Source organism: Platichthys flesus, chromosome 22 (genome assembly GCF_949316205.1).
Source record: "Platichthys flesus chromosome 22, fPlaFle2.1, whole genome shotgun sequence".
Lineage (NCBI taxonomy): Eukaryota > Metazoa > Chordata > Actinopteri > Pleuronectiformes > Pleuronectidae > Platichthys > Platichthys flesus.
This window is the reverse complement of record NC_084966.1, coordinates 7,486,043-7,513,209: the sequence shown is the minus strand read 5'-3', so window position 1 is coordinate 7,513,209 and position 27,167 is coordinate 7,486,043. Positions and strand designations below refer to the sequence as shown.

Genomic DNA, 27,167 nt, shown 5'->3' with positions numbered 1-27,167 from the left:
CCATTAATTGACATTGAAGATAAATAGTGATGGCGGCCTGAATTTCTACCAACCAGTTTTACAGGAGAATTCAAAATAAAAAACCATGGTCATTGTCACAAAACATACAGAGAGAATAATGTGTCAACTGCTGTTCCATTCTGTTCAATGTAAGTCCTGTTCTGTTAAAAACCCCACTACCAGTCCTGTGCCAGGGGGAAAACAAAACACAGAACACTTCATGTCCCTGTCAAGTTTAGATATTAAGAATTAAAAGGGGACAAATCAAACTGTTTATCAGGGAAGGTACAGTTTGTCCTCTTCGGGTGTTATCAGCCCGGCTGCCCGGTTATGTGTCTGATACGGGATGTGATGATATAAACATGTGATTCAATGATATCTAATCAGAGATCAGCCAAGGTACAGCAAGTCTCCACTTTATACAAGTGCGCTTAAAGCATCACTGAAGAAACTACACAGCTGGGAGTCAGATGGGTGCAGAGGACAACTCTAACCCACAACTCAAACTCTCACAAAAGGCAGCAGGGTGACATGTCACAGCTAAAGTCATTACAGGGCAGACAGGAAGGCAATAACAAATATCATATAGATCCAGAGAGCTACAAATCACCAACCACACATCACGGCAGCTGGTGCCTGCAAGTTACATTCAAAATTGTGTGTCTTGCAGGAGAAAAAAAAACTTCCACTACCATGATTAAAATGAGATTTCATTTTGAGATTTGTTTTCTTTTCAGGCTGCACTGACAACATGTTTTGGACAGTGCTAGCCACTAATGACACTGCGTCGGCCTCAGCTGCGTCACACTTCTCCGTCTGGTTGATATAAACTAAAATTATCTGTCACCTCCCATGATGCAACTCACTATCATCTTTGAAATCATCAGCAAGTTGGGTGCTGCACACCTCAATGACGCATTTGACAGGAAGACATGATGGTACGATGCAATTCAATTAGTCTCTAAATACATGTTACCTCACAGACAATCACAAAGCACTCTGCTGACAAATGGCTTCACAAAGGTGAGAGCCGCACTAGCAGGGTGACAGCAGCCTCACGTCCATTAGGATGCATTCAGGGACGAGTGGAGAGCAGCAGTGTTGTGTTTTCAGGCACTTTTGCAACCACATGCGTAAAATTGAAGCTTTGACCACAAAAAAAGTGGATTCACATACGCAGGATGAGCCATTTTGCAGAGATAAGAGCATTAATTAAAACAGAATATGCTCCAGCAAATAGAGCACATTCCTCCTGCCAGGGCCAGACTTACAGAATGTATCAGTCCCCTAAACATGCCAGATGTTTTCATGAAGATCCATGAAGTATTCCCTGGGAACTTAGGCAAATTGTCCCAAAAAAACCAGCCCATCACACAGTGTTAAAGAAAGGGATTTTAGAAGATGGGCTCTTCCTTGGCCCGTGTCCCATGCAAGAAAATCTTGGCAGCGGTTGTAATATTTTATCATTAGCATTTTCCAGGATTGTTCACTTCCTCCCTATTCAAGTATTTACCACGGTTGTGTTTTTGTCATTCTGTCCCACAGGTTGTCAAGTCATTTAGTACCACTGAGCGACCCAAAAAGACCAACTGTCCGCTCTGCAATCAACTCGCTGGCCTTTTAAAAAAAAAAGAGACCCCCCCCCCCCCCCCCTCTTGGTCTCTGTCGTCCTCTGTCCCTCCGTAGGGCCGCTTCCTCGCCGGCTTATACGACATCTGTCATCAGACCAGCCGTCTCTGAGCAAAGTGGATCCTCGGAGACGGAGACGAGGGACGTGGGCCGAGTTAACGCTGCGGTGTCGGCACGCATGCTCTTGGGTTCACACACACAGACACACACTCACACACACACACTTGAGCTCAGAGCCCCAGAGCTGTCATTGGGGTCAGTCGGGAGATGTGCGATATCTTGACAGAGCTGAAGTGTTCACTGACAACTGCAACACGCACACACAACTCACAGAGGAGCCTCACAGTCAGTCCCTGTCCCTTTGTGTGACCAAGAGGTGTGTCTGTGTGTGTGTGTGCGTGTGTGTATTTTAAGGATGTGTGTGTCCTTTACTGCATGGACACATTTTTCCCATGTTGAAAGCTAGATCGAAAAATACTGCCCAGTTTATAATAGGTGACATATTTGTATTTGATTCTTCATCTTGAATTAAAATTGTCTGGGTCTCTAGACGATAAAAGAACGTGTGACCTGATGCACTGATGTGCTGTGACACATAGGGCGAGAAAGACAGACAGCGTCTCACACACAGCCTGACATCAAATACATCCAGAGGTTTCTCCTCTAATGAGCTCCCAGGACACCAAGTCTCACGCTATATGAAGACGTCTCACTGGGAAAAGACAGGTGTCGACATTTTGGTGTTTTTTCCAGATATTATTCTGTGCACAGTCGAAAATGTGAAATCGGAGGGAGTTCAATTTATCCTGGTGAACACCTTAAATTCAATTTATTTCCTTCTCCAGGTTTAAATCCATTTCATAAAGCCGTTTGATTTGCCTTAATGTATTAAATATACTTGACAAATACCCTGTCCTCGCCACAGTCACTAATCCATAGTGATCTTATAAGCAGTTTTAGGCTTAAACACTTAATGCACGGTAAAAGATTTCAGAGGGGAAAATGTGCAAAGTGATGCAATTTATATCTATAAAAGATTAAAATGTCGGGAATCAATAAAACCAGGTCGGGTTTTTTTAATCTTCATGCCTGTTTTTTGTCCTGCCTTGACAAGGTTACATGCATATGGAAGATAAGCCATTGAGAACTGTGTCAAATCTAAAGAGGAAAGAAAATACTTGACTTTACCGCCGCACAACATTTTAATAGCTTTAAAATAAATGACATCTTTTCTGAGCTCACCTTGCGTTACCTCTTCAGTTCCCTCCTCACGTGGCAGGAGCCCGCTGCTTCCCCCCGGGTTCTGGAACATGAGGGTGAAAATGTTCCCATCAGTCGATAGATATCTATCACGACAAATGACACGTTATTATTTTAAACTACTGCTTTCTATGTGTATGTGAGTTTTTTCCAGCCTCTTACTCGGAAAAAGGGCAATAGAACTCCACTCAGGGAAAATGCATCTACTCCGACATTCACACAACAATGGCGGTGCTCATGGATACGTAGATACTGTGGCGCTGAGGCCCGTCTACTGTAAAGTGCTGTATAGAATAAAATGTGTAACAGCGTCTGATGCCTTGTGTGTTGTTTCCCCTCCTCTGTTTTGTTTATGTATGAACGGAGGCTGCGCTGGTCCCAGTTGAGCCTTCTCCATCAGCTTCTCGGGGTCAGCCATGTTTGTGTCCGTTTGACACTGTGTCATCACGGAAGTCGGAAGTTGGAAATTTGCAGGTCACATTTACAGTTTCGGAAAGAATGAATGTATCTTCCCTTTCCACACCTTTAACTTTACTTCTACTCTTCAGCTAATTCTTTGATTATTTGACATATTTTCAAGCAGCTTCTTTCACCTTATGACCTCACCTGGTGTCCTCAGTTTCCTCATCTTCTCTCAGTTCCTGTAACAAGAGGGTGACACACATACGTGTAATGTCCCCATTTCTCAACACTTATATACGTATATGTTTAAATCGTATGTTTTACCTCTTCCATCTTTCCTCCTCTGTCCTCATTCTCCTCTGCCGTTAGCTTGCTAGCTTGTTTTCCGGAGACGCACGTCGTCCTTCAGGTCCTCCACCTCGGCATATCTAAGTAACAAAGTACTTAAAGATACTTGACGTACTTGTACTTCACTTCTTCCAACAATTACTCCAACAACATACCAAGAGAGATAACTGCACTTGTTTTGCTCCTCTGCATTAATATAACACCACTAAATCCAGGAGGAGGTGAATGTGTCACAGCCCCACATCTTTATCACTTGTTGTTTGCTCTCCTGTCATTACATTTCATTATATTACTGTATTTTCACACTGTTTCTCATGATTAGTGAGGTGAGTTGACTTGTCTGGGCCTCACCTGCTGCCTCAGTGCTTCTACTTCCTGTTTGGGCCACAACGCAGGTGGGTTCAGAAAGCGGACCATACCAAGAGCTGCAGCAACACAGGGGGGGAGGAGGGGGTGGTGTTTCTTAACGTGGGCGTTCAGCTTGTTGTTAATGCTGTTTAGACCCTTTTTTGTTTTCAAATGGTTTGATCGGGTGAGCCTCTTGTTTTATAAGTGACCAGGGCTGCGATCAGAAAGTCAAAAATAATCTACTGAAGAAATCAGTTCTGGATCGTGTCATGAGAATAAAACAGCAATTTTTTTAATTAATGTGAGTGTGTCCAGGCAAATAGGATGATATAATGTATGTATATGATGTTTCCTATTCCAAAGGAGATAAGTTAGGAAGCATTGAAGCTCCTTTCATTATCATTTAGAGAACTGGAACAGCTCTTATTATGGCAGACGCTGAAATACTTCTTAGTTAGGAAAATTCCTAAGCAGAATGGACTTTCTGAACTGGTAATAGTCTTGCAGCAGTTATAAGGGTCTGGCAAGTTCCCCTTATCTCAAACTGTTGATTCAAAACGTAGGAGCCCTCTGAGCCTCCACTTTCCTTGAGTCTTAACAGTCTCCTCTGTGTGTGTGTATGTGTGCGTGCGTGCGTGCGTGTGTGTGTCAACTCTCAGCAGCAGGCACCAAGTAGGAGGACAGAGACCCCAAACAGTAGCTGCTCCAAACTTCCGGCTTTGAGGATAATGGACGCTGGATTAGACGTCCCAGTTATTCTTCGGTGAACCGCAACACCCACGATGCAACATGGCCCCTGCAGCTCTGAGAACCTCTTCTACAAAGTTCATGTGCAAAGTTCATGTCATAACAGCCGGGAAGAATATAATCATTTGGGAAACTTTAAGCTTCACCGGGAGGCTTAATGTTAAAAAATGAACCCAAAAGCCTTTTTCCTTGGAGTTGGAGCCGAACACAGCATAAATAAAAACTGGATCTCATTAATTTAAGTGTAGTTCCACAGGAAGCTGGTTGGGCCTTGGCGGAGGTCAATATAAATAGTGTTGCTGAATATAAAAAATCACAGCCATTATATTATTTAAATGTCATTTTCATTTCACTTGAGCACACACTGGAGCCACGGCACGAGTTATATCAACTGGCAGCTGGAAGCCGCTGCCTGATAAGACCTGCGCACAATCTGACCCTGTGGTTCGACCTTTGCCGAGCTGGCAGCATGCTCCTAATGTCAGCTGCCACAGGTTAGAGGGAGATAAAGACTCCAAATGTATCAGAGGGTTCTTTTGTTGGGGGAAACTCACCATTTCTTTCTTCATCGTTTGATACATTTCCATTTATAAACCAATAAACCGAATGTCGCCATGTTGTTTAAAGGAAATAAGAAAGATTGTCAGGTGCTGGCAGAAAAGCCTTTATCTACCAATGGAGACAAATCAGTGAATAAAAATGAAGACACAGGTCCATAGTACTGTTTATTTGTGTACGATTTATTGATTAGAACTAAGCATGGATTTTCTTCTAAATCTAATTATGGTCTTATCTAATTATCCCCTCCCCTCCATCTCCCAACCACATCACTGAGCTGAAAAGCTGTGTTATTGTGGCGTTTATCACTATCCAGCAATGAAGACTGAAGACAGCTAATCTACCGTCTTGTTTTTCCAAAGTCACGGATGGAAGAAGAGTTGCTTTATTTTGAAACCATAAACTCCTTATATACTTGAATATAAAGCATTAGTTGTCTGCATTTGTTTAAGATTACCACAAAAATAAGGGACCCATTCAATTTGGGGAAGGATCCATTTTCCCCACTTTGATCAAATTGCAAGATAAATTTGAATCTAGTGAATCTAAAAGAGGTAACAAATGGGGACTGTTTTTGTCCTTGGACTCGGACCCAAATATAATACATTATATTTAACGTGATTCATTTTTATTAAAGCAAAATAGTGCGCTTATTACAGAGTGCCTTTCTCATTAAAAATTGTGTATTTGCATCAATAAACGAGGGGAAAGCTTGAGGAATAAGGTTAAATATTCTGTTTGCACCTTAACACATCAAATTCCAAGAGATTTAAGTTAAAAAGCCAATAAAAGAGACAAAATGATTGTGTGTAGAAGTCATTAGGCATTGTCATTTATTGTACACACACCAATCCAGGGATGCTGCGTCTTCTCGGCTTCACACTCACACAGGACAAATGAGCACAGGACACGTGTGTGGGACCTGACTCGAGCGCATTTTTATTGAACGTTTATAACTGTTAAAAACATGTATAAAATTGGTCCTGTTTCAGAAACAAGGCACGCATAGTCATGTCAATGTTCATTTCATGATTAGCATTATCATTTTTCAACATCATCATCGGCATCATCATGTTCCATCTCAGTATTTGTCTAATAGTAGTAGTATCAAGCATTCCCTAATATAAAAACACGTTCCAATTTTAATTTTTTTTTTCCCACAGAAGTTAAATTTTATTCCGAGCAGCAAGACAATATTCATGCAAAGACGGGAGTGGACAAGAGAAGATGCGAGATGACTGGACGGACAGGTCTTTAATAGTAGGTCTCCCTTTCCACCCAACCTGGACACACAAGGGAGGAAAACAAACGCACGGGATTTAGAGGCAATTCCTGCATAGATTGGGCAGTTTTTAATGATAAATCCGTAAAACTGTGTAAAGACACTGGAGGAAGACAGATTTTTTGATCAAATGTGCAGAAGGACGAGAGGTAGGAAAGATAATAAAGTCGCGGATTCTGTCCTCACCCCCTGGGCTGCGTCTGAGGATCAGCTTACGGATTTCATCATAGACAAAGATGAGCAGGGAGTAGGGCAAGGCGCAGAACCACCAGCTGGGCCTGGAAAACACAAACAAGACAAGACCATGAGAAACTGATCCAGGGCCTCGGGACACGGACAGATTCAGCTAGCTGCGCACAACTGGCAGGGTTATTGTGATTTACTCACTTGAGAGGATACATTCTGAGGGCGACGTCCATGCCGGGGCAGTAGGAGAGGAACGCAGCCAGGGCGGTTTCCTCAAAGAGCCCGAAGATCAGGATCTTGTTCCTGAGACACACAAGCAGGAACAATCAAGACTCTGTTTTTGGAGAAAATCAAACCTGAAAATAGCTGGATTTGAACCGCTCGGTGCCAGGATTTCAAATTGCAACCAGCGCTGAGCCGGGGGCCCGAGGCACACCGCAGTCTGCAATGCCTTTTCAAAACAGATCGTCTTGTTTATAGCCTGAAATAAACACAGAGGTGAACTGGGGTTCCTCTGAGAAAAGATCAACAGCGCGCGCACTGTGAAATAAGGAGGCGGGACAGTCACACAGGCGGCTGTTCCAGTAGCAGAGGTGTATTTTTGCCCCAATAAAATAACCAGCCACAGCTCGGACTGGAACTCACCTCATGCCCTGCTGGAAGACGGAGTTCCTCCTGGTCTTACACACGATCACGTCGGCCCACTGCACGATGACGATGCTGACGAAGAACGCCGTGTGGCAGGTGAACTCCACGATCTTCCTCTGCTCATAAGTCTGACGGGAGGGGGGTGGGGGGGGGGGATAAACAATCGTTTAAACCAGGTGTTTCACGGACGAATCTGAACCTTTACTCGTGGTCCACGCAAGACATCTCACTGACCCACTGCTGGCCGTAGCTGTCTTCCAGGTCGTTGCAGTATTTATTGTCCCAGGACACTCGGATGCCCACCAGGGTGGAGGGCAGGAAGCCGTTTTCAGCCAGAATCACAAAGTAGGTGAAGAAGCCCGCCAGCGCCTGGATCATACCTGCAGGAAGGGTATGGGACAGCATGACCAGGCTGCATCCAATATTTGTATTCATCTCTGATCAATTTCAGTTTCACGCTTTAAGAAAAAAATAAGGTTGATTCGTTCGCTTTAGAATTTGAGATTGAAGCTCCGATCGATAAACGATTAAGTGGCCTCGTGCAAATAGGATGAATGTGAATCGGATTAATTCTATTTGGGGGGAATTTTCTTTAAGGACTGAATCATTTGTCCCCGGATGAGTAAACAAATAAATGAGATTAGGTCGTCTTCTGAGGAAATAAGAGGCCCAATCCAATTAGTCTTTAAATTTCTGAGATGAATAAACCATAACATGCATAACAGGATCATATTTGGAAAGAAAAGTGCAGGTGGGCTCATATCTTTGCAGTAAAAACGTAAATATCTAAACAAAGGTTTTTTGCCTGTATTTTGCTCTTATAAGGGAAGTTCAGGAGGGTGACGGATTATTTTTGGCGTCATTACCGAAGTGGCACTGCTTTATCGTCAGAACACAAACAAACACAAACACTCTAGTTCTCTCTCTGAGAAAGCCTATTCCTGGTGCATGCCACTCTTTGGGTTATCTCGGGACCACCCAGATACTGAGCTGCCTCTTCAGGAGAAACTGATTTCGGCAGAGAGCTTACCGATCTGTCCGTAGGCGATGCTGATGAGCCTCTCGTTCACCAGTTTGTCCGTTTTGGGGTTTCTGGGCTGCCTCTTCATGATGTCGCTCTCAGCGGCTTCGTAAGCCAGGGAGATGGCAGGGACCTGGGAGACGACGGGGAAATAACAAAATATAAAATAAATACAGGCTTTGAGCCGTCAAGTCACGAGATGATCAGCTGTGTGTCCGGTCAAAGAGCTCACCATGTCGGTTCCCAGGTCGATACAGAGGATGGTGACGGTTCCAAGGGGCAGAGGGATGTTGGCGATGATGAAGAAGAGGAAGGGCGTGATCTCGGGGATGTTACTGGTCAGGGTGTAGGCGATGGACTTCTTCAAGTTGTCGAAGATCAGACGACCTGATGACGTAATTTCGAAAATGAATATTCGGAGGGAAAAAACTGAGCCGGTGATGCTGTTGTGTCGGTCTTACCTTCTTCCACGCCGGTAACGATGGAGGCAAAGTTGTCGTCCAGCAGGATCATGTCAGCGGCCTGCTTGGAGACGTCAGACCCGGCGATGCCCATGGCGACGCCGATGTCGGCCTTCTTCAGCGCAGGAGAGTCGTTCACACCATCACCTGTCACGGCCACGATGGCGCCCTGCGGAGAAAAGAGGAAATGTGAGGATGCTATTTTTACTTGTTGCAATTGTATTAGTGTATATATATTGACTGGTGGTTTGCCAGGAAATGATACAATGGATACTTTGTTTGAAATCTACTTTTAAGAGAAATGACAAGACAGATTTTGCGTCCGTATAATAAAAGTCACACTACTGACTGAGTCAATTTTTTTTAATAGGGTTTCTAAAAGAATAAAAGAATTACAAAAGAAAAATGAATTTACATCACAGAAGAAGAAGTAAAAATACAAATTAAATAAAAATTAGAATTTGACAAGCTGCTGTGTCATTCTGCAGAAGAAAAAAAAAAACACCGGCTTCGAAGACATGACTGTTTTAAATATTTGCTTTAAGAATATTTCACACCGCCTCAGGTAAATAAATAGCTGAATAAAAATACTCTTTAATGCTCCTTTGATTCAAAACTGAACCTGAACACTCAGCGAACACCGCCGCCTGGGACACACACCTGTCTCTGGCAGCCCTCCACAATGATGAGTTTCTGCTGCGGGGACGTCCTGGCGAAGACGATCTCCGTGTGGTACTTCAGGATGTCGTCGAGCTGCTCCGGGGCCAGGTCCTTCAGGTCGCCGCCGTGGACCACGCAGGCCTTGGCGTCTCTGGAGGGAGCACACGGCCGTTAGGTCACTCACACTCGTTCACACACAGACCTACGTGGAAACTGTATTTAAAAAAATTAACCAAGTGATATTCTAACATGGTTTTCTCAGTATTGTCCCTACCTTGGGTTGACTTCATTGACTGGGATGTTCAGCCGAGCAGCGATGTCCTCGACGGTCTCGTTGCCTTCAGAGATGATTCCCACGCCCTTAGCAATGGCCTTGGCTGTGATTGGATGATCACCTGTCACCATGATTACCTAGGAGGAGGGACGGTGGTGCGGATGAGTTTTAAGGAATCCACACATGTCAGTGATGCCGTCAAAATACACATCCAATGACAACTGACGCAAAAGTAAAATGTGGCTTTTTGACACACCTTGATTCCGGCACTCCTGCATTTGCCGACAGCGTCAGGCACGGCGGCACGAGGGGGGTCGATCATGGACATGAGGCCGATGAAGCACAGGTTCTCCGTGGGGAAGTTCACTTCCTCAGTTTCAAAAGCAAAGCCCTCTGGGAACTGGTCGTCCGGGAGGTTGAAATGGCAGAAACCTGGCCGGAGCAGGACCAATACAACGAGTCAAAGATGATATTGAATTTGACCTTTAGGCAAAATCTTTAAATAGTAGATCCCTGCATGCTTACCCAGCACTCTCTCTCCCAGACCTCCCAGTTCCAGGTAAGCGTTCTGGAAAGCGTCTTTCAACTCGTCGTCCAGGGGCTGCTCTTTGCCCTGCAGCATGATGGTGGAGCAGCGGTCCAGAATCCTCTCCGGGGCTCCTTTCATCACCAGCAGGTGCTTGGACTCTCCCTCAGATTCGGTTAAGTGCGTATGAATGGAAAGCTACGGGCACACAGGACGGATACAACAGGACGGCGTCAGCATCCGTGCTTTTAAATATCGCAATTTGAAGGAGAAGATGAATGTAGGGGAAGAATGACAACTTCATACCTGGTATTTGTTGGTGGAGTTGAACGGGATCTCGGAGACTTTGGGGTTTTTGTTCCTCATTTCCGAAACGGATCCGCAGCACAGCTCGATACATTTGAGCAGGGCCGACTCTGAGGCGTCGCCGGCCACATCTCTCTGGTGGACGGAGACAGGAGAACATCGATCACATGCACAATTGAAACTGTGAGCCTCAGTAACAAAGATTGAAAAGATCTTCAACATCTCCATTAACCATCGTGGCCCTTTAACGCAAATAATCTCTGTCCTAGTCGACACACTAAACACTTTTTCGCATCCATTTGTTATTCAAAAACATACAAAGTAATGGAGATTATTCTGGGAAGGTGGCCTTGAAAGAAAAATGCTAATTTTCTTTATTTTCCTTCCATAGCAAATCAGTGGACTTGATAAACAGCGACTTTTAGTCCTGAACCAGTGACTGAGGGGGAAAGAATAATGAGCCGTGGGAGAGAACGACTGGTAATTAGAGCCGCAATGGCAGCCAGACAAATACAGGTGATTAGCACACAGATACAGTACATGCATGTACACACACACACACACACCTAAACAGGTTATCAACATGTGGTGAAAACCGAGGACAGGGTTTGTGTGTGTGTGTGTGTGGGTGTGTAGGGGCGGTGTTCAGAATAATTATGTGTTTGAAACATGTGTGTGCCTATACTCCAGGGAGAGTGGAAACTGGAAAACAGGCCTGTTGGTGCGGGCTGTAAACATCTTTATGAAATTACAACTACAGAATCACTGAGGAGAATTTGTGGTTTTCCAGTTGCACTCAGCCCAAACCGTTCCCAAACTGATAAAATAGGTCAGTGTTTGAATATTTATTTATTTAAAAAGATCTACCCAGTTACATAAGTTACATAAGTCGAACAGCTTCACAGGCAGTTAACCAGCTGGTCAGTTTGTTACTGAAGGTTCTCTTGATATTAGGTGTCATTTACTGAAGTGCGCAGAGGAAGAGGAGGGCAATGCAAAGAGCATTAACAAACCTTCAGGATGGCCACGCTGCCCTGCTCGGCCAGGAAGACGGCGCGGTTGCAGAGCCCGGCGATTCTGGCGAGGGCGACCCAGGTGGCCGAGCTCCTGTCGAAGGAGGCGCCGCTCTGGTTCTCCGTGGTGTCGGCCTCGTGGATCTGGTTGTCGAACCACATGTGGGCCACGGTCATCCTGTTCTGGGTCAGGGTGCCGGTTTTGTCGGAGCAGATGGTGGAGGTGGAGCCCAGGGTCTCGACGGCTTCCAGGTTCTTCACCAGGCAGTTCTTCTTGGCCATACGCTTCGCAGTCAGGGTCAGACACACCTAGGAGGTGGGATTGCTCGGGTTAGTCGAGGAGCTGAGTCACCTTTTGGATCCGTTTACTACGCGAGAAACAGCAGGACTCACAGTGACGGTGGCCAAGAGACCTTCTGGCACGTTGGCGACGATGATACCGATGAGGAAGATGACGGCCTCCAGCCAGCTGTATCCGAGGATGAGGGAGAGGACGAAGAATGACACGCCGAGGAAGACAGCCACGCCGGTGATGATGTGGATGAAGTGCTCGATCTCGATGGAGATGGGTGTGCGTCCGACTTCGAGTCCGGAGGCGAGCGTGGCGATGCGGCCCATCACGGTACGATCTCCGGTGCTGATCACGACACCTCGAGCAGTTCCTGGGGCGAGGAAGGATTTTATGACATCTCTGATTCACTGATATCTGAACTACATACAAAATGTCTGTCTCTGAAAGGGCCACCGTCATACCTTCCACACAGTTGGTGGAGAAGAAAGCAACGTTCCTGGTCTCCAGCGGGTTCTCGTTGGAAAAGTCAGGAGTACGAGTCTGGGGCTCTGATTCGCCAGTCAGAGAGGAGTTATCCACCTGAGGAATGAGACATACACTTTGATTTATGATCAAAAACAAAAGGAGAATAAGACAGGAAGACGGCTGCCAAGTAATCCATCGCAGGAGGAGGTAAACAAAACATTCTCCTCCACCGTCAATCCTTTTTTCCTGCAGTTGTCAGGAAACAAAAGGGATCACAGACACAATCTGTGATCCCAAGAAGTGTCACTGTCTTGTAATTAAATATTAACAAAAGATTTGAAAGCCACTTTAAAGACAACAGATGTAGTACTTGAATAACTTTGTCTCTTCAAGAGGGAGCACACACAAAGAGGTTCAAAGTTTTTTTCCAAGTGTCAACCAAAGCGCAGCGGCAGACAGAAATTAAAAAAGTCAAGGTACCGCTGGAATGTTTGATGGAGAAGTGGTTTTCAAGCTAAGTGGATCCTAAGACAGAAGAAAAACTACTCGTCTCCTGAGCTGCCCACCTTGCAGCCGCTGGCAGAGATGATTCGGAGGTCGGCGGGGATCCTGTCACCACCCTTCACCTCCACTAAGTCGCCAACGACCACCTCCTCAGCGTTGAGGCTCTTCTTCTCACCGTCACGGACGACCAGGGCTTGCTAAAAGACAAGATGGGATGGAGACAGACACAAATTTTAAAACTAATTTTAAGACAAACACCAAAGTTCTGATTCAAAGTGGTTTCCGAGGAGTTCAAAACTGATATCTCTGGTTTTTGCAAATTTTTGTAATCATAGAACATTTCTGGAGGCTTGGATGAAACCAAAAGACGATCAATGAATGAAAAGGTTTAAACTGCCGGCTGAGGGGTACCTGTGGCACCAGGTTCTTAAAGGAGTCCATGATCTTGGAGCTCTTGGCCTCTTGGTAGTAGGAGAAGCAGCCAGTGATGATGACGACAGCAGAGAGCACAACACCCAGGTACAACTGTGAACAGACAAACGCACATTAATTTACAAAAAGGTCCAGATTAAGATTAAAACAATGCAGCATACTGGCACATTAAGTCATCATGCAACTATTTCCAGGGCCTTCTTACGTTATCATTGGCCGGCTCATCCTCCATTGCAGCCTGGATACCATAGGCCAGGAAACAGAGGACGGCACCAGTCCACAGAAGCATGGAGAACCCGCCGAACATCTGGATGAAGACAGAGCAGAAGGGACCTTTTCACATCTGAAAACTATGCAGCTTCAATATGAGGAGACTGTGGTTACATCTAAGCCCCCCAGAAGGTGTTGCTATCACCAGTGAGGATGGTACCTGTTTGCAGAATTTGACCCACTCGGGGGTGGTGGGAGGGGGGGTGAGGGCGTTGGGGCCGTCACGGGCCAGATTCTCTGCAGCCTTTGCATTGGTCAAACCCTGATGTGACCAGAACACACAGATTCAAATTCACAAAATGTAGCACGCGATCGACTACTTCTAATTCTAAATACCTGTTGAAGCACAGCCCTGTTTGTTTGCCAGCCAAGCGCACGTGTAGACACACTCCCTGACACACACTCCCCGACACACACTCCCTGACACACACTCCCTGACACACACTCCCTGACACATATTTAAGTCCGAGGGGAGCTGCAGGTGATGCTGCGTTGCCTAGTAACACAGAATCAACAGCCTCAGTCTCCTTCATCAGCAGGTAGGAAAAATAAAACCGGTGGAAGGAGGAGGTTAAGGCCAAGACGAGGCAAACAGATTCATATGAAATCAGGGCAGGAGGTGGGGGGGGGGGGGGGGGGGGGGGCTATGTTTGTGCAGGCTAATAAATTATTCACAAATGCTGCATGCAAGCGCACGCAGAGCTCGGCGACCCCGGTTTAGAGGTACTCATTAAGCATTCTCCTTGATCTTTCCAGTATGACCAGGAGCGCATTTGCATGAGGGGAGCGGGCGAGCGAGCTTGAGTGTGTGATTAAAGGTAAGTGGGGGGGGGTGGGGGGGGGGGTAGGGTTGTTTTGAACCCCGATCGTCTTTCCGGTCGCTCCATTCACACCTTTCATCAGGAGGCTTCTGAGGTGACCACTTGTAATCAGCTCTCACTTCACGCCCCCTTCAATATTCGTATCGGCACCAGCATTAAATTCAAGAAATGCCGTTTCCTTTTCAGATTTCTTTTTTTTTTTCGCCCCGTTATTCCCTTTTCATTTATTTATTCATCCCCATTTTCTGTGTACCTAATAAGAATAAGAAGATGAACATGGCTGTAAATCAGGGGTGTCTTGAAATCCAAGTGCACTGGGCATGACAAAGAATACAAATCCAATTCAACTCTTATATCTGTTTGGAAAATATGAATCTACAGGCTTCAGCCATTTTAGCTTAGCTGAGTACAAAGACGGCATACAACAGGAACAAGGCTTCAGAAGTCCCAAATTCAACATCTTATGCTCAATAATTATATTTCTTAGTTACCTTCGATTCTGAACACAAAGTGATTTAAGGAATTTTGGATATTTATAAATCATCCATCTCTATCCGTCCTTTCTTTGTCTACATTCATCTCCTTTTCCCTTCCTCCTTCTCCTCCGGGACAGACAATCTTTCTTAATAAACCGAGGGAGGGCCGATCACGTCCCCAGCGGCTGATCCCCTCAGCTATTTGATATTTATTTGATCTCGGTGATAAATGCAGACAATTTGATGGATATTGTCTTTTCAAAAAGACATTACGATGCCGGAGTTTGGAGAGGGGGGCGATCTTGCAACCAAAATTGCATCTCATTTAAAAAGCACACACACACATCATCTCATCTCACTCACGTTGTTGAGGTCCGTTGCATATTTGCGACTGAGCTCATCCAGGGTCAGCTTGTGATCATCCTGGAGGGACACAGAGAAGAGACGGTGACATCAGTCCAGTGTGTGAGTTTGTGGCTGTGTGAGTGTGTGTTAGTCTGTGTGTGTGTTTTCAATACGCCAACGTCCAGTGACATTTATGATGGATGCTGACCTTTCATTTCAAAATGACTACCTCTCACAAGGTAGAGGTGGAACAATGGCAGGGAGTCGTTCACAGTTAAGGGGAGAGGTTGAATGGATGGATAAGGAGCCAAGAAAAGACATGAGGGAGGGAGGAAGAGAGCGCCAGAAAAAGAAAGTAAAGAGAAGACATCTTTGAGATCGTAAGAAAAGGAGAGAAATTAAAAATAATGGAAATATTAGGCGGACAGCTTTAAGATAACAGAGGTTATGTATGAAGAAGTAAAGTAATGGATACAGATATCGAATGGATTTATATATGTAAAAAATAATAAAACAGAAATCTGGCCAATGCATGAATAGAGAGGTGAGAGAAGTTAAAGAAACAGAGGGAGACAGTTGAAAGAACTCAATCTGAGTGTCTCACCATATCCACTTCCTTCTTTAGCTCGTCCATGTCCTTCTCTTTCTTCTTCCCCTTCGCTTTCTTCTTGCTGCACTGCTCTGAGGTCGCAGCCAGCTCATACTGTTCACGTCCTTCCTGGAAACACGACAGAGGGAGAATAAAGTAAAAAAATGAGAATCCAAACATCTTCCTCCTCAGGTTAAGTCGTTGTTTTGTTGATTCAGTGATGAGCAAGTTTAAGTACAACAGGTCATCATACACAGCAATCTGATTGGTCGGATAACATTTAACTATACCTTACCATATTTTATCAAAACCACAATACACACACAGGATTGTAATTCGCCAATTTCTTACTAGAAGTAACCATATTTGAAGAAGCGGGGGGGGGACACTGACTCGTGCTGATGACTCCAAGTCCCAGACGAAATTGTATCATCCTGCATCTTATCTAAGTTTCCTTGTGGGTTAATGCACTTAGAACCAGATATGAACTTCTAAGACTGAGGACACCACAAACTTTAAGAGTCCAAGAAGAGAACAGACGGAACAGAAGTGCCTCTTAACTTGTCGCACAGAGTTTGGTTCAAAATATCTACAGTGAAGTTTTTTTCATTGAGGCTTTTTCCTCAGAGCTGCCATCTGCCTCTGCAAAAAGAGCTCCGTGGGGAACCACTTTTTCAGAATATGCTAACTTCTTGAAAGGCTTCTGTACTAACTCTTCCATCAATCAGACCACTTCCTTTACATCTTTTAGATTTTATATGTAGACAATGCAAAATCGCAACATTGCAAGTGATTATCACTTGTCGCAGGAGTTTCCTTTATCAGCAGAAGACTAAACAGCTTCACTTTGAGCAACTGCATCGAGGGAGGAGCAGGAGTTGTGGGGTTTTTGGTCGGTTGAGAGATAAGCAACCTTTTTGATTAGATTAGGCTGCTGCATGACACAAATTTTACTTGTTTAAACGTCACTGTCTCGGCTTTAAATACACAGAGCTCCATTCAGTCACCAGCTTTTCCTAAACATAACCAATTAAATACCTCCGTCAACCCCGAGAGCGGAGTCATTCAATGGTTATCACACTGGGGGTCTATTTTTCGGTTTTAACTCAGACTGTGACACAAATTTTCCCACTTTAGGCAAGAAACTCTTTAATTAAAGTGAGAATGTCTAAGTCCTGGTATACGCAATTAAAAATGATCAAACAGACTTCAGGGCCAGAAGTGTCCTGTATTTGTGCGACTCGTCTCTTTCTCTTCATGCCCCGTCACTTTGGCACAACCCATCCTCTCTTTCTTTCCGCCGTCTCCTCCACAGACATCCCCCCCCCCGCTTCTCATTATCAGCAGCCGCTGTAGCCGACAGAGCAACAAAAGGCCCGGGCAGAGATAGTGTCTTCCAGACGGCTGTAAGCCAGAGGGTGTGGGAGACGGAGTGGCAGAGAGAGGGAGCGATAGATAAAGGGAGCGGAGAAACGAGAGAGGAGGGGAGAGAGGAAGAGCGGCTGAGGTGAAATTTAAAAAGACGAATACTTGCAACAATTTAGCAACAGTGGGTGCTGTGTCATGGGACAACACCATAGTACTATCCATAACTCCTCCTTGTACTTTGTCGTGCAACCGGTGAGGGACCAGCGGCACCAGTATACAACTGGTATATGAACTACATACCTCAACACTGAGCATTTTAAATGATCAACACAAACTTTGATGAACCATTTAATCAATCTGACAAATTGAATTATACTCCAAGAATATAGGATCGCACTCCATTAGGATACTGAAACTTAACAGTTTTAAATATAGCCAATATAGCTCCTCCCTTTGTTATCTGACTGTAATGGATCTCATTAAAATATTTCCACTTGCAGGATTTTTTGCTTTAAATGTGATTGAGTTTCATTTACAATATCATAGTAAATATTGAGGTTGTCATATAAAGCTACAAATACAAATAATTGTATCCATGTTGCCCACTTTGAGAGCAAACAGCAGCCAATCAATGATCAACATCCAGATGTGACCTACATGTGTTTGTGGCCGTCGCCCTTATGTGCAGCATCACTGAACATAGAAACATGTGTAGGCCTCTTAGTGTGTGTGTGTGTGTGTGTGTGTGTGTGTGTGTGTGAGTGTGAATCACAGAGGGACAGCCAAACCTGTTTGTGTTTCAGGTAGGTAACACGAGATCCTGGCGCTACAAGCCAGCATTGATTAGCAGTTAAGGCTCATCTATAATTCAACACTGTACAGAGTTTGGAGGTGTTAGCATGTTAGCAGGGAGGGAGGCTGCCCAGTGACTACTAATGAGCCATTTGTCTGCATGCAACGACACAGTGTGCAGCAGCCATTTTGAAAAGAAACTCTTCAGACAGCGATATTTTGGACACAAAATGACCCGGGCGTGGTTCCGCTGCACCGACACAACCAAATATGGGCGTCCTGGACATGGCCCCTGTCATGGAAATATGCTAACTAATATAGTTTTTCTGTCGCATTCAACTTTTTTCAAAGTTTCCCAGGGAGCCACCAGAGCAGAGTGTGTGATCCTGGCACATGTTGTTATTGTTGCTCCAGCCCCCTGGTTGGTAAAGCTGGGAAAACACAGAGTCTGGTCCTTGATCACTCCGGCCTCTCGAACCCCAAGGGCCCACAGGGGCCATCTGGCTCAGGCAAATAATTCACAGACAGTGGTCCAGGGCCTGAAAGTGGGACAGACGCTGCATCCAACAGACACGCGAATGGAACTAGAGGATTATTTGAGCCTCCTTGAAGTATTTGGTTATTTAATGTGTTGTCACTGTGTTATCACTGTGTTTAGAATTACAGTAGAGCAATCAAAATAAAAGGATATAATTGTCTAAAAGAATGCTGCTTAGAATCCTCCAGTTCCAGCTTCTAAAATGTGAATATTTGCCATTTTCCTCGTCTATGATGATAATGCAAATTCAGGCACATAGCAGCGATAAAACCCGGCTAGAGGGAAACGCATGGGTTCACCTACGAGCTCTCTGGTGACCTGAAGTGTTTGCGTAGCGACCAATAAAACCAATAAAGCCTGTTTATCTGCACGATCAAAACACATGATAGTTGGAATGCTCCACCGAAATGCCAGAGTGGAAATGTTCAGAGCACGTCGTGCCCGACAAGCAGACTCCGAGGGGGGAGCTGATATTTAAACATTCAGCTGCTTCCATGCACGTCAAGACGCCAAAGTCGCCCCCCCCCGCATCTGCTTGTGCCATTTCCCTTCAAAAGACGGAGCAAACTGGAAAAGTCAAGTTACCGGGATGAGCAGTCTCAAAGCGTCTACCATCAGCTCTGTTCGCTCCATCACAGCATTGGATTGACTGGTTTTCGGCATTAGCAGCTTGGCACGTCAGTCCAACACCAATATGCAGCTCATCACACAACAAGAACTGTTCTGTCGAGATATTCACATCTTTCTGGGTGCAATTAAAACCGACTTCTAAACTTACTTGACATTTCTCTCGCTCTGTTTTTTTGCACCTGCTGATTCTGTGCACGAGGCCTTCAAGGGAAATTCCCAGTTAAAAGAAAAAGAGATAGCTTCACTCTTAACTAATGAGACGACAACAAACGAAGTCGGGGGAGCCTCAGATGAGCTGTAGCGAGGCCTGTCGGGGATTTTGTCAGCTCCCCCGTCTTCGGCACGCTGCACAGAAATAAGGGCACCCCCGCCTAAAACCACTTCCTTGTTAAGTTTTTTATGGCAGCACGGCACATGGCACTTGACAACTCTGATCACATTTATTAACGTCTGTGGCCGCCGTCTGTACCTGCTGCCATAAACTGAGAAACTCTCTTATAGTACAAGAGGTGTCAGTAACCTCTGCTGGTGAACCAACATCTCATCTACCCATCACACACAGTGTCTATAAAGACAAGTCTTCAGTGTTTTTGAGAGGGAATTTAAAGATTTTTGCAGGCTGCAGGGAGTTTATGATCCGTTTTCACACTTTGATGTGTTTCAGTTTCAATTCAAGGCAAAAATAAAACCATTAATATATTTCAAACCACATTTTTTTCCTGGGTGTATTGAGAAGGGAATACAACAGGATTTAGATTTTCATTTTTGGCATTTTTGAGCTCTCGGGCCACAGCTCTGGTTAATAGTATTAATAACATGGAGACCATCTTGTACAGGACGTCATAGCCCACATATTGGTATGTTGATTTGGCAACAGTGCAGCGCAGCTCAAAGCCTGGATACTAATCATCACGCGAGATGCTTCAGCAAGGCTTTTCATGCCCAGTGCTGTAGAAAAGCTGTCAGAGTTCACAGATCTGATGACGGCCAATATTTTACAGGAAGCTCTTACAGCAGACAACCTGCAAATGCTTCAGTGTAATATACTGCTTCAGTGTAATATACTTCTCTACTTATACTTATACTTTTTTTTTTGCTATCATGCATTAAAGAATCTCAAAAACTGTGAAAGATCGTAAAGATCTTTGCGGCTCACTGACAATATCGTCCTACAAGTTCGGTGACCCTGAGATTTTTCTTTAGCATCCAACAGCACTTTGACTTCAGCGATATCTCTAACTATTGCAACTATTACCTATAGGTACAGTATAGATACTGCAGCCAGCCAACAGGTGGTGTTCAAGACATTTTGGCTTCACTTTTGTGGAGCTGTCATGTCGTCCATCTTTTTATCAAGTCTATGAGTTAACAGTCTGCATCAAAAGCGTTGAGATGAGACAAGAGATGAGTAGAAGAGGAGAAATTGATGCTCTAAAGCACAGAGATGACAGAAGTCGCACACACAGACACACATAGGAGCCGGCTGAACGTGGAACAATGGCCCTTTGTGTGGCTCCCATTAAATCTGCATCAAAAACACAAACAAAACCCTCCAATCATTTCATGTGTCTCTTAAGACCACGGGCATGAGGGCTACTTTCTATGCCAGGGACGTGTCGACCAACGCCATATTTGCTTCACTCTTTAGGGTGATTTGGGGGAATAGTACAAAATAGCTCTACACCATACAGACCCCAGAAACCAGACCTCAGCTGACACTGGAACACATCCTTAGTGCAGATTACACACTTAAGTCCCTCAGTTGGTGACATCATGTTCCATTTTCCCTATTTTAGCTGTGTTTTTTTATGTTTTTCATGAATGAGGCCCCACGCTATCTGAAGAGTGTGAAGAGGCGAGTTACGAAAACGATGAATGAATGGAACTTCCCGTTCCCCTGAGAGAACCACGTCCTGGAGGCTCACATGTAGCAGAAGATAGCGCTCGGTCAAGTGGCTGCATATTTTACTAAGAACACACTTTTTACAGGAAGAAACTAATTCCTCTGAGGAGCCAGACACACAAGCCGCTCATTCAACTGTGGCGACACACACACACACACACTCTCACACAGTCCTGGAACTTTCCCGGTTGCTACCGGCGACTATTACAGCACCTCCTGAGATATGTGAATGGGCGATCACGTGTGGTGGCCCCTCCCCCCCCCCTTCTCTGCCTCCTTCCTCTTTCATTTATTCCCAACCATCCCTCTTTTCTGTTCAGACATTGAAAAGAAAAAGTGTGTTAATTTACACTGGGGGCTGTGTTTAACTCTCCCTACACGTCCAGTGCAACTTTCAGCTCCCCCCCCCCCCCCACCAGAGCAGAACAAAAGTGAATGGATGAGCGGATGAATGAGCGAATACACGAATCAAAGCCTCTCCTTGTTGGAGACTTTGCGGGCAGTTCGCCGACTGCCCGGCACCGCCGCAATGAGAACTTCACATACTGCCACCGTCAGACAAATGGTGAATTATCACTCCATCGCTTTCCCTCAACTTATGAAGTACAACTTCACCAAAGGGCTCGGGGAATCATTAGGGACAAGTCTCACACAACACATCAAGACTCTGTTTAATATCTAAGCGGTTCCGAAAGCACTTTTTAAGTACTATTTTTTGGTTTTAAACTTTTAAGTATTTGTAATATTTTGAAAAGGTTATTGTGTTTAGGTTATTAACATTAATATAAACTTCCATTAAGCCACAATCCTCTCTGGCAGGAATCTAATTCAAAAACGTTTTCTTGATCTTTTTCAGGATTATCCGCTGATCTAATTCCTTACTTATCAAGGTGATTAAATTAAGGGGCATGCATTAATCTTTATTCAGCACATATGATGGTATAAAAGGACTCTTGACATTGTTAAATGTGGGAAAAAGCAAGTATCGTAAGAGCAGAACAAGCAACCAGGAGTTCCTCTGGCCCAGAATGAATGAAGCAATAAACCAATGGCTGCTTTTTTTTTTTCTTCACTCTCAGGCCTTAGCCACTCTTCTGCTCCTTTAACTCGCCAAGACACCATGGCTACAGGTTGCATCATTTCCTCGAGGAGGCAGGAGGGGGGGAGCTGAGGGGGTCATTTTGCCTATAATGTCCAAACTTCCTGTCTTTTCACGTCGTCGTAATCCCATGACACAAAAAGCCCAGTGACCAGGCCGCGGCGCTGAGGCCCCGGATTATCACATGTCATGGAAAAACACCATGTTTCTTCACGTAGGAGATGCACGGACACAGGCGGGGGAACAGTGCGCTCCGGAGTTTGTTATTTCTGATGCGAATGTTCCACTCAGGCCGAGCAACAGGCTCGCAGCGAAAAGTTCAAAGCGCTGCCACAGAAAACAAAACCGAGCGGCTCAAGCTGCTTGGCCAAACAGAGGCGAGGAGGGAGCGAGCTGGCATGTGAGAGAACTGGAGGAGGGAGGGAAGAGATGAAGGAAGGAAAAGAGCAGCTGAAAGAAAAGATAGATGAAACAAGGTACAGCAACGACCAGGCGGGGGGGGTTACAGAAGAGAGATGGGGGGGGGGGGGCGTGTGACAAAAGCCCCGGGTAATACACAATGACTGCAGAGCGGAAAGAATGTTAAATCCTCGGAGAAGGAGCGAGGGTGAGGGACAGAAAACAGGTACAATTACAGAGGTGGAGGGGGAAACCGACTGTGAAGGATGGAGGTGAAGGTGGAGCCGGGGAGCCCCTCTGGCGGAGGGATGAAAAAGTGGCCGGGGGGCCGGGGAGAGCGGTGTTAAAAAATGAATTTGGGTGCGAGTGGTGCCACCGAACAGACATTTCCTCACTTGGGGAATATGATTTCCTCCAATCAGAGCCGCTCGAAAAACAAAATGCCTCTCCATGTCTGTGGGTCGAGTGTGACGGCTCCAAGCGCAGTGAGGCTGGCCTAGATTCATACACCATCCGTTCAGCAAGCAGCCTTTACAGCTCTGGTTGAACCGCACACACTTGATTTATACGTTTGCACACTGGGTTAATGAGCATCTGCAGATCTGTCAACTTACGACTGAAGTTTTGCACTGATTGACTCCTTCAATTCAACATCTAAAGTGTGCAAGCAGACATAATGCATTCATTTAATTAGAACAAAGTCTTCTAATGCCCAACGGACAAAGGAATAAACCTAAGTATTATCAAGCAATACTGTTATTATTTTAATGTCGGCAAGCAAGATGCCCCTGATTTTGATATTTTTTACAATGCACAGGTCTCATGCATGGACATTTTTATTACATTATAGGTTGTGCTTTCATAGTTGCAGAACCAACTGCACGGATTAACACAAAAGAAGGGAAAAATGTCAACTTGTGAGATTAGGCATTTAAATAATTAAATCTTTTGAGTGTGGGCAATTTGGTGCCGCTTGATTCAATTGAAGGGAGTTTCAGGCCTTGGCGGATGCGTGCACTCCACTAAGTGCTGCTCTAGTTCCAGATATATTGTTGGTGACACTGACAGAAATGCTTTTTTTTTTTACTGGGCGACGCTTTCCCTCGTCTTTTCCCTTCTCCAAATATCTGTTGGCCCAATTTTCGCGATGAAATATGGATTCTTAAGTGGCTGTCATCCTTACAATTCACCCAAGTAAAGGAGGAAGTATTGAGTGAGGTAAGATTATGAAATATTTAGCTGGATCGCCTGCGTCGGTCTCCTGCGAGTTTCCCAGCTGTCACCGAACCCCCGCTCTGGCTCGCTGCACAGTCAAGCAGTCGGTGAGGACACTGGGGGGTTCGGACGAGCGATGATCAACAAGTCACTTAGGGTTTTAAGTTGCCTGCAGCCTTTTCAAGAGGAAAGTAAACATAATGGAGGTTTTGCAGTAGATCTTTCATACAAGTGAATGAAATAATCCAGCCGCACCCCAACCTCCGTCCTCTAAATCACGTCTGGGGCAATGCGGGTACTGGTGCCTCTTGGCTCTCCTCAATATATCTCTCTCTCTCTCTCTCTCTCTCTCTCTCTCTCTCTCTCTCTCTCTCTCTCTCTCTCTCTCTCTCTCTCTCTCTCTCTCTCTCTCTCTCTCTCTCTCTCTCTCTCTCTCTCTCTCTCTCTCTCTCTCTCTCTCTCTCTCTCTCTCTCTCTCTCTCTCTCTCTCTCTCTCTCTCTCTCTCTCTCTCTCTCTCTCTCTCTCTCTCTCTCTCTCTCTCTCATGTAATCAATCCCTCCTCTTCCTCCTCTCTGCTCACTTGCCTTCTGTCTGTTCGTCTGCAATGTGCAGCGTACGTGATGGGAAAACTGGAAAAGGGCAGCGGAGGCAGTGATCTCATGTTAAGATGCGAGTGTTCAAAACACAGGGGGGGGGGGGGGGGGGGGGCTCTCATACCTGTGTGCTCCCACTCCAGTGCCCTGATTCTTCTCCATTACAACAAAACAACTTCTCATCCTACCTCTCCTCCTCCTCCTCCTTCCTTCCTTCCTTACACCAGGAGTGGAGGGGAGACACAGTGGGGAGGTGGATGGGGGCAGGGCATGGCTTTCATCACATATGGGAGAAAGAAAGGGGGGGGGGGGGGGCAGCAGGAGCAGCCAAGAGGAAAGATTTTCTGAATCCTAAGTGATCGTCATGGAGAAGAAGGAAGGGAGGAAAGAAATGAAGGAAGCAAGAGTGAATGAGAATTTTTCCTCGCCCCTCCGTCCATCTCTCCATCCCTCGCAGGCTGAATCTATAATGAGTTGTTTTTTATCTAATGCGCACCATGGCAGGGTGTGGCGACTCCTAATATTTCAGGGTTCGATTTCACGCCTGGAACGTGCCTCTCGGGCAGGTCTGTGGAGAATAACAGCCGTGTGGCCGAGGGGCAATAAAAGCTGCTGGTGCGTCTGGGCTGCGTCTTCTCATGGTGGGATCACGTTCAGAGGACGCCTCAGGGCCAGATCACGGGTTCGAACATGGAAATACAATGATCTGAAGATGGAAACCAGAGAAACACAGAAACACACGCACCTTCCTGCTCGAGCTAAAATCCCAACGTTTAAGAGCGTCTCCTCCTCCCCCCGCCCCCCCCCCCCTCCATTTTATTTCAACTCAATTATTCATTTTATGACATGAAATCCAGGTTTGATGGGTAATGCACGGCTAAAAGAATCACTCCTGCGCTTGATTCCTGCAAGTGCATCACCACATGCAGTCGCTTCATCACAAATAAAAAGTGCACGAGCCTGAAAAGCAGCCACACTCTTTTCTTTTGTTCCTCAAAAACAAACAAAAAAGGTGCGTAGATGCCACTTGAGATAAGTTTATCACCATTGGTCACAGATAAAATCTCCCTGTGAGAGAGGAGGAGGAGGAGGAGGAGGACGGGGGTTGTGCTTTAAACACATCCCTTCTACCCAGAATTCACAGCTGGGCTTGGAAACTACTCAAATGAGAGAGGAAGAAGAAGAAAAAGCTGCTGCACGTTAGTAGCACAGATGCTGGAAATTCCCACGCATGTTTGGCTCCATTTAAAGTGGTCGAGTGGAGTCCGTGAAGTAACCACCGCGCCGGGCTTCGACCTCCTGTCCCCCCCCACACACACACACACTTTAAACCGGGTTTTTACTTTCATTACACAGAGAAACTTTGACAGTCCCGGATGTTTGAGAACATCCCGTTATGTAACTGGACCGCGAGCCACGGAAAATACCAACTCTTCTTCTTCGTCTTCTTCTTCCCCCGCGAGACATAACGGACACATGGAATTAAAGCAGGGGGTCTTCAGGCTCGCGGGGTTCGCAAACACGGAAGTAGTAGTTTCTTTTTCGGGGGCATTTTGAGAGAAATTTACTTTTTCTTTCAATCACATGTGACACTTTAACATCCCACACCGCCGACCCGGATTCAGAGAAACCACTTGTTTGAATGGCGAAGTTTCAAATCAAAAATAAAGAAAACCACACAGACGCACAAACATATATACTCACTCCTCTCCCCATGGCTGCCCTGTTGTCGGTTTAATTCTCCCCAGTAAAAATTGAAAAGAAAAAAAAGAAATCCACCTTAAAAATGTTGCACAGTAAAAACCATTAAAACTCTAGAAAGGATGTGCCCGCTGCTGCTGATGTTGTTGTGTGTTTTTTTTTTTTTTGTAAGTTTTATAGATTTTTTTTTGTTTCTTCCCCAGCACGTGTCACTCCTCAGGAACACACATCCGAGCTCGCGAGCCGCCGCAGATCCTCCGATACTTATAGACGGCGTTCCTTCCATTGTGACGTCGACGCCGTTCGCCATGGTAACGCCACGGAGGGGGGCGGGGCGTCTGCCATTATTGGACGTTTTTCCTTCTTTCCCCCCCATCCCTCCTTCTTTTCGTTCAACACACACACACACAGACACACACTGATTGGAAAACAAATCAAAATTCAGCCTTGTCCACCGATAACTATTTGATGTGAATAAATCAATACAGGGGAAACCTGTGAGAGAGCAACGCACTGCAAAATGAGAAAACGTGCAAATAGAAAAGAAACACGTGCAAATTGAGAAAAACAACTTCATCAATTTGACAACATGTTCAATTACAGAGAACATTTTCACTTTTGCTATTTCTTTTTGCAGCTCGTGTCTGTGTTTGCAGATGTTGTGACTTTTTGGTCAAGGCGCACTTGTTGTCAAATTGATGATGTTGTTTTCTTAATTTGCATCTGTTTTTTTCTTTTACTATTTGCACGTGTTTTCGTAATGTGCAGTGTGTTGAGCTCTTTCAGCCGCCATACGAACAAACCCAGAAGTATGAAAAGTTGTTATGTATAAAGGTGACAAAATCTGCCCCCATTGTATATCTTATATCTTGTGTTTGAAAGCCTTGGCAGCTTTAGCCTCAGCGTTCGGCTTTACCCTCAAGTCCAGCCTATATCGTTGATTACAATACAAATAACCACTTGCTAACGCTAAGACTCACAACTGAAGTCCCTAACATCCGCAGCTGGCCGCTAACTACTGCTGGTTGGTAACTTAAATTGTGCAGATTATACGTGCACCTTCAA

At 45.3% G+C, this 27,167-nt stretch overlaps 1 protein-coding gene and 1 long non-coding RNA gene across 2 annotated transcripts; both read right to left on the bottom strand.

Annotated features, from left to right (window-relative positions):
• Positions 1-2,880: 2,880 nt before the first annotated feature.
• Positions 2,881-3,932, bottom strand: LOC133933291 (uncharacterized). The gene is made up of 3 exons (XR_009912050.1): positions 3,795-3,932; positions 3,616-3,719; positions 2,881-2,932 (listed from the first exon to the last, which is right to left on the bottom strand). It is a non-coding gene; the product is annotated as an uncharacterized LOC133933291 (long non-coding RNA).
• A 2,276-nt stretch (positions 3,933-6,208) lies between these two features.
• On the bottom strand, positions 6,209-26,318 carry LOC133933607 (sodium/potassium-transporting ATPase subunit alpha-1). Its single transcript, XM_062380736.1, has 23 exons — positions 26,106-26,318; positions 15,879-15,992; positions 15,293-15,352; positions 13,793-13,894; positions 13,568-13,669; positions 13,342-13,455; positions 12,993-13,127; positions 12,423-12,540; positions 12,063-12,331; positions 11,670-11,978; positions 10,657-10,791; positions 10,350-10,548; positions 10,081-10,256; positions 9,825-9,961; positions 9,551-9,701; positions 8,891-9,059; positions 8,662-8,816; positions 8,439-8,562; positions 7,643-7,788; positions 7,406-7,536; positions 6,962-7,063; positions 6,761-6,852; positions 6,209-6,575 (listed from the first exon to the last, which is right to left on the bottom strand). Exons 1-23 carry the CDS (start codon positions 26,115-26,117, stop codon positions 6,547-6,549), a joined length of 3,081 nt encoding a protein of 1,026 aa, XP_062236720.1. The 5' UTR covers positions 26,118-26,318; the 3' UTR covers positions 6,209-6,546.
• Between the last annotated feature and the right edge of the window lie 849 nt (positions 26,319-27,167).

Coding starts and splice junctions, on each gene's coding strand:
- LOC133933607 (XM_062380736.1), bottom strand. Junction 13,128..13,341: donor TTAAGAACCTGGTGCCACAG/GTACCCCTCAGC, acceptor CTTGTCTTTTAG/CAAGCCCTGGTCGTCCGTGA. Junction 7,064..7,405: donor GTCTTCCAGCAGGGCATGAG/GTGAGTTCCAGT, acceptor TGTGTGTCTCAG/GAACAAGATCCTGATCTTCG.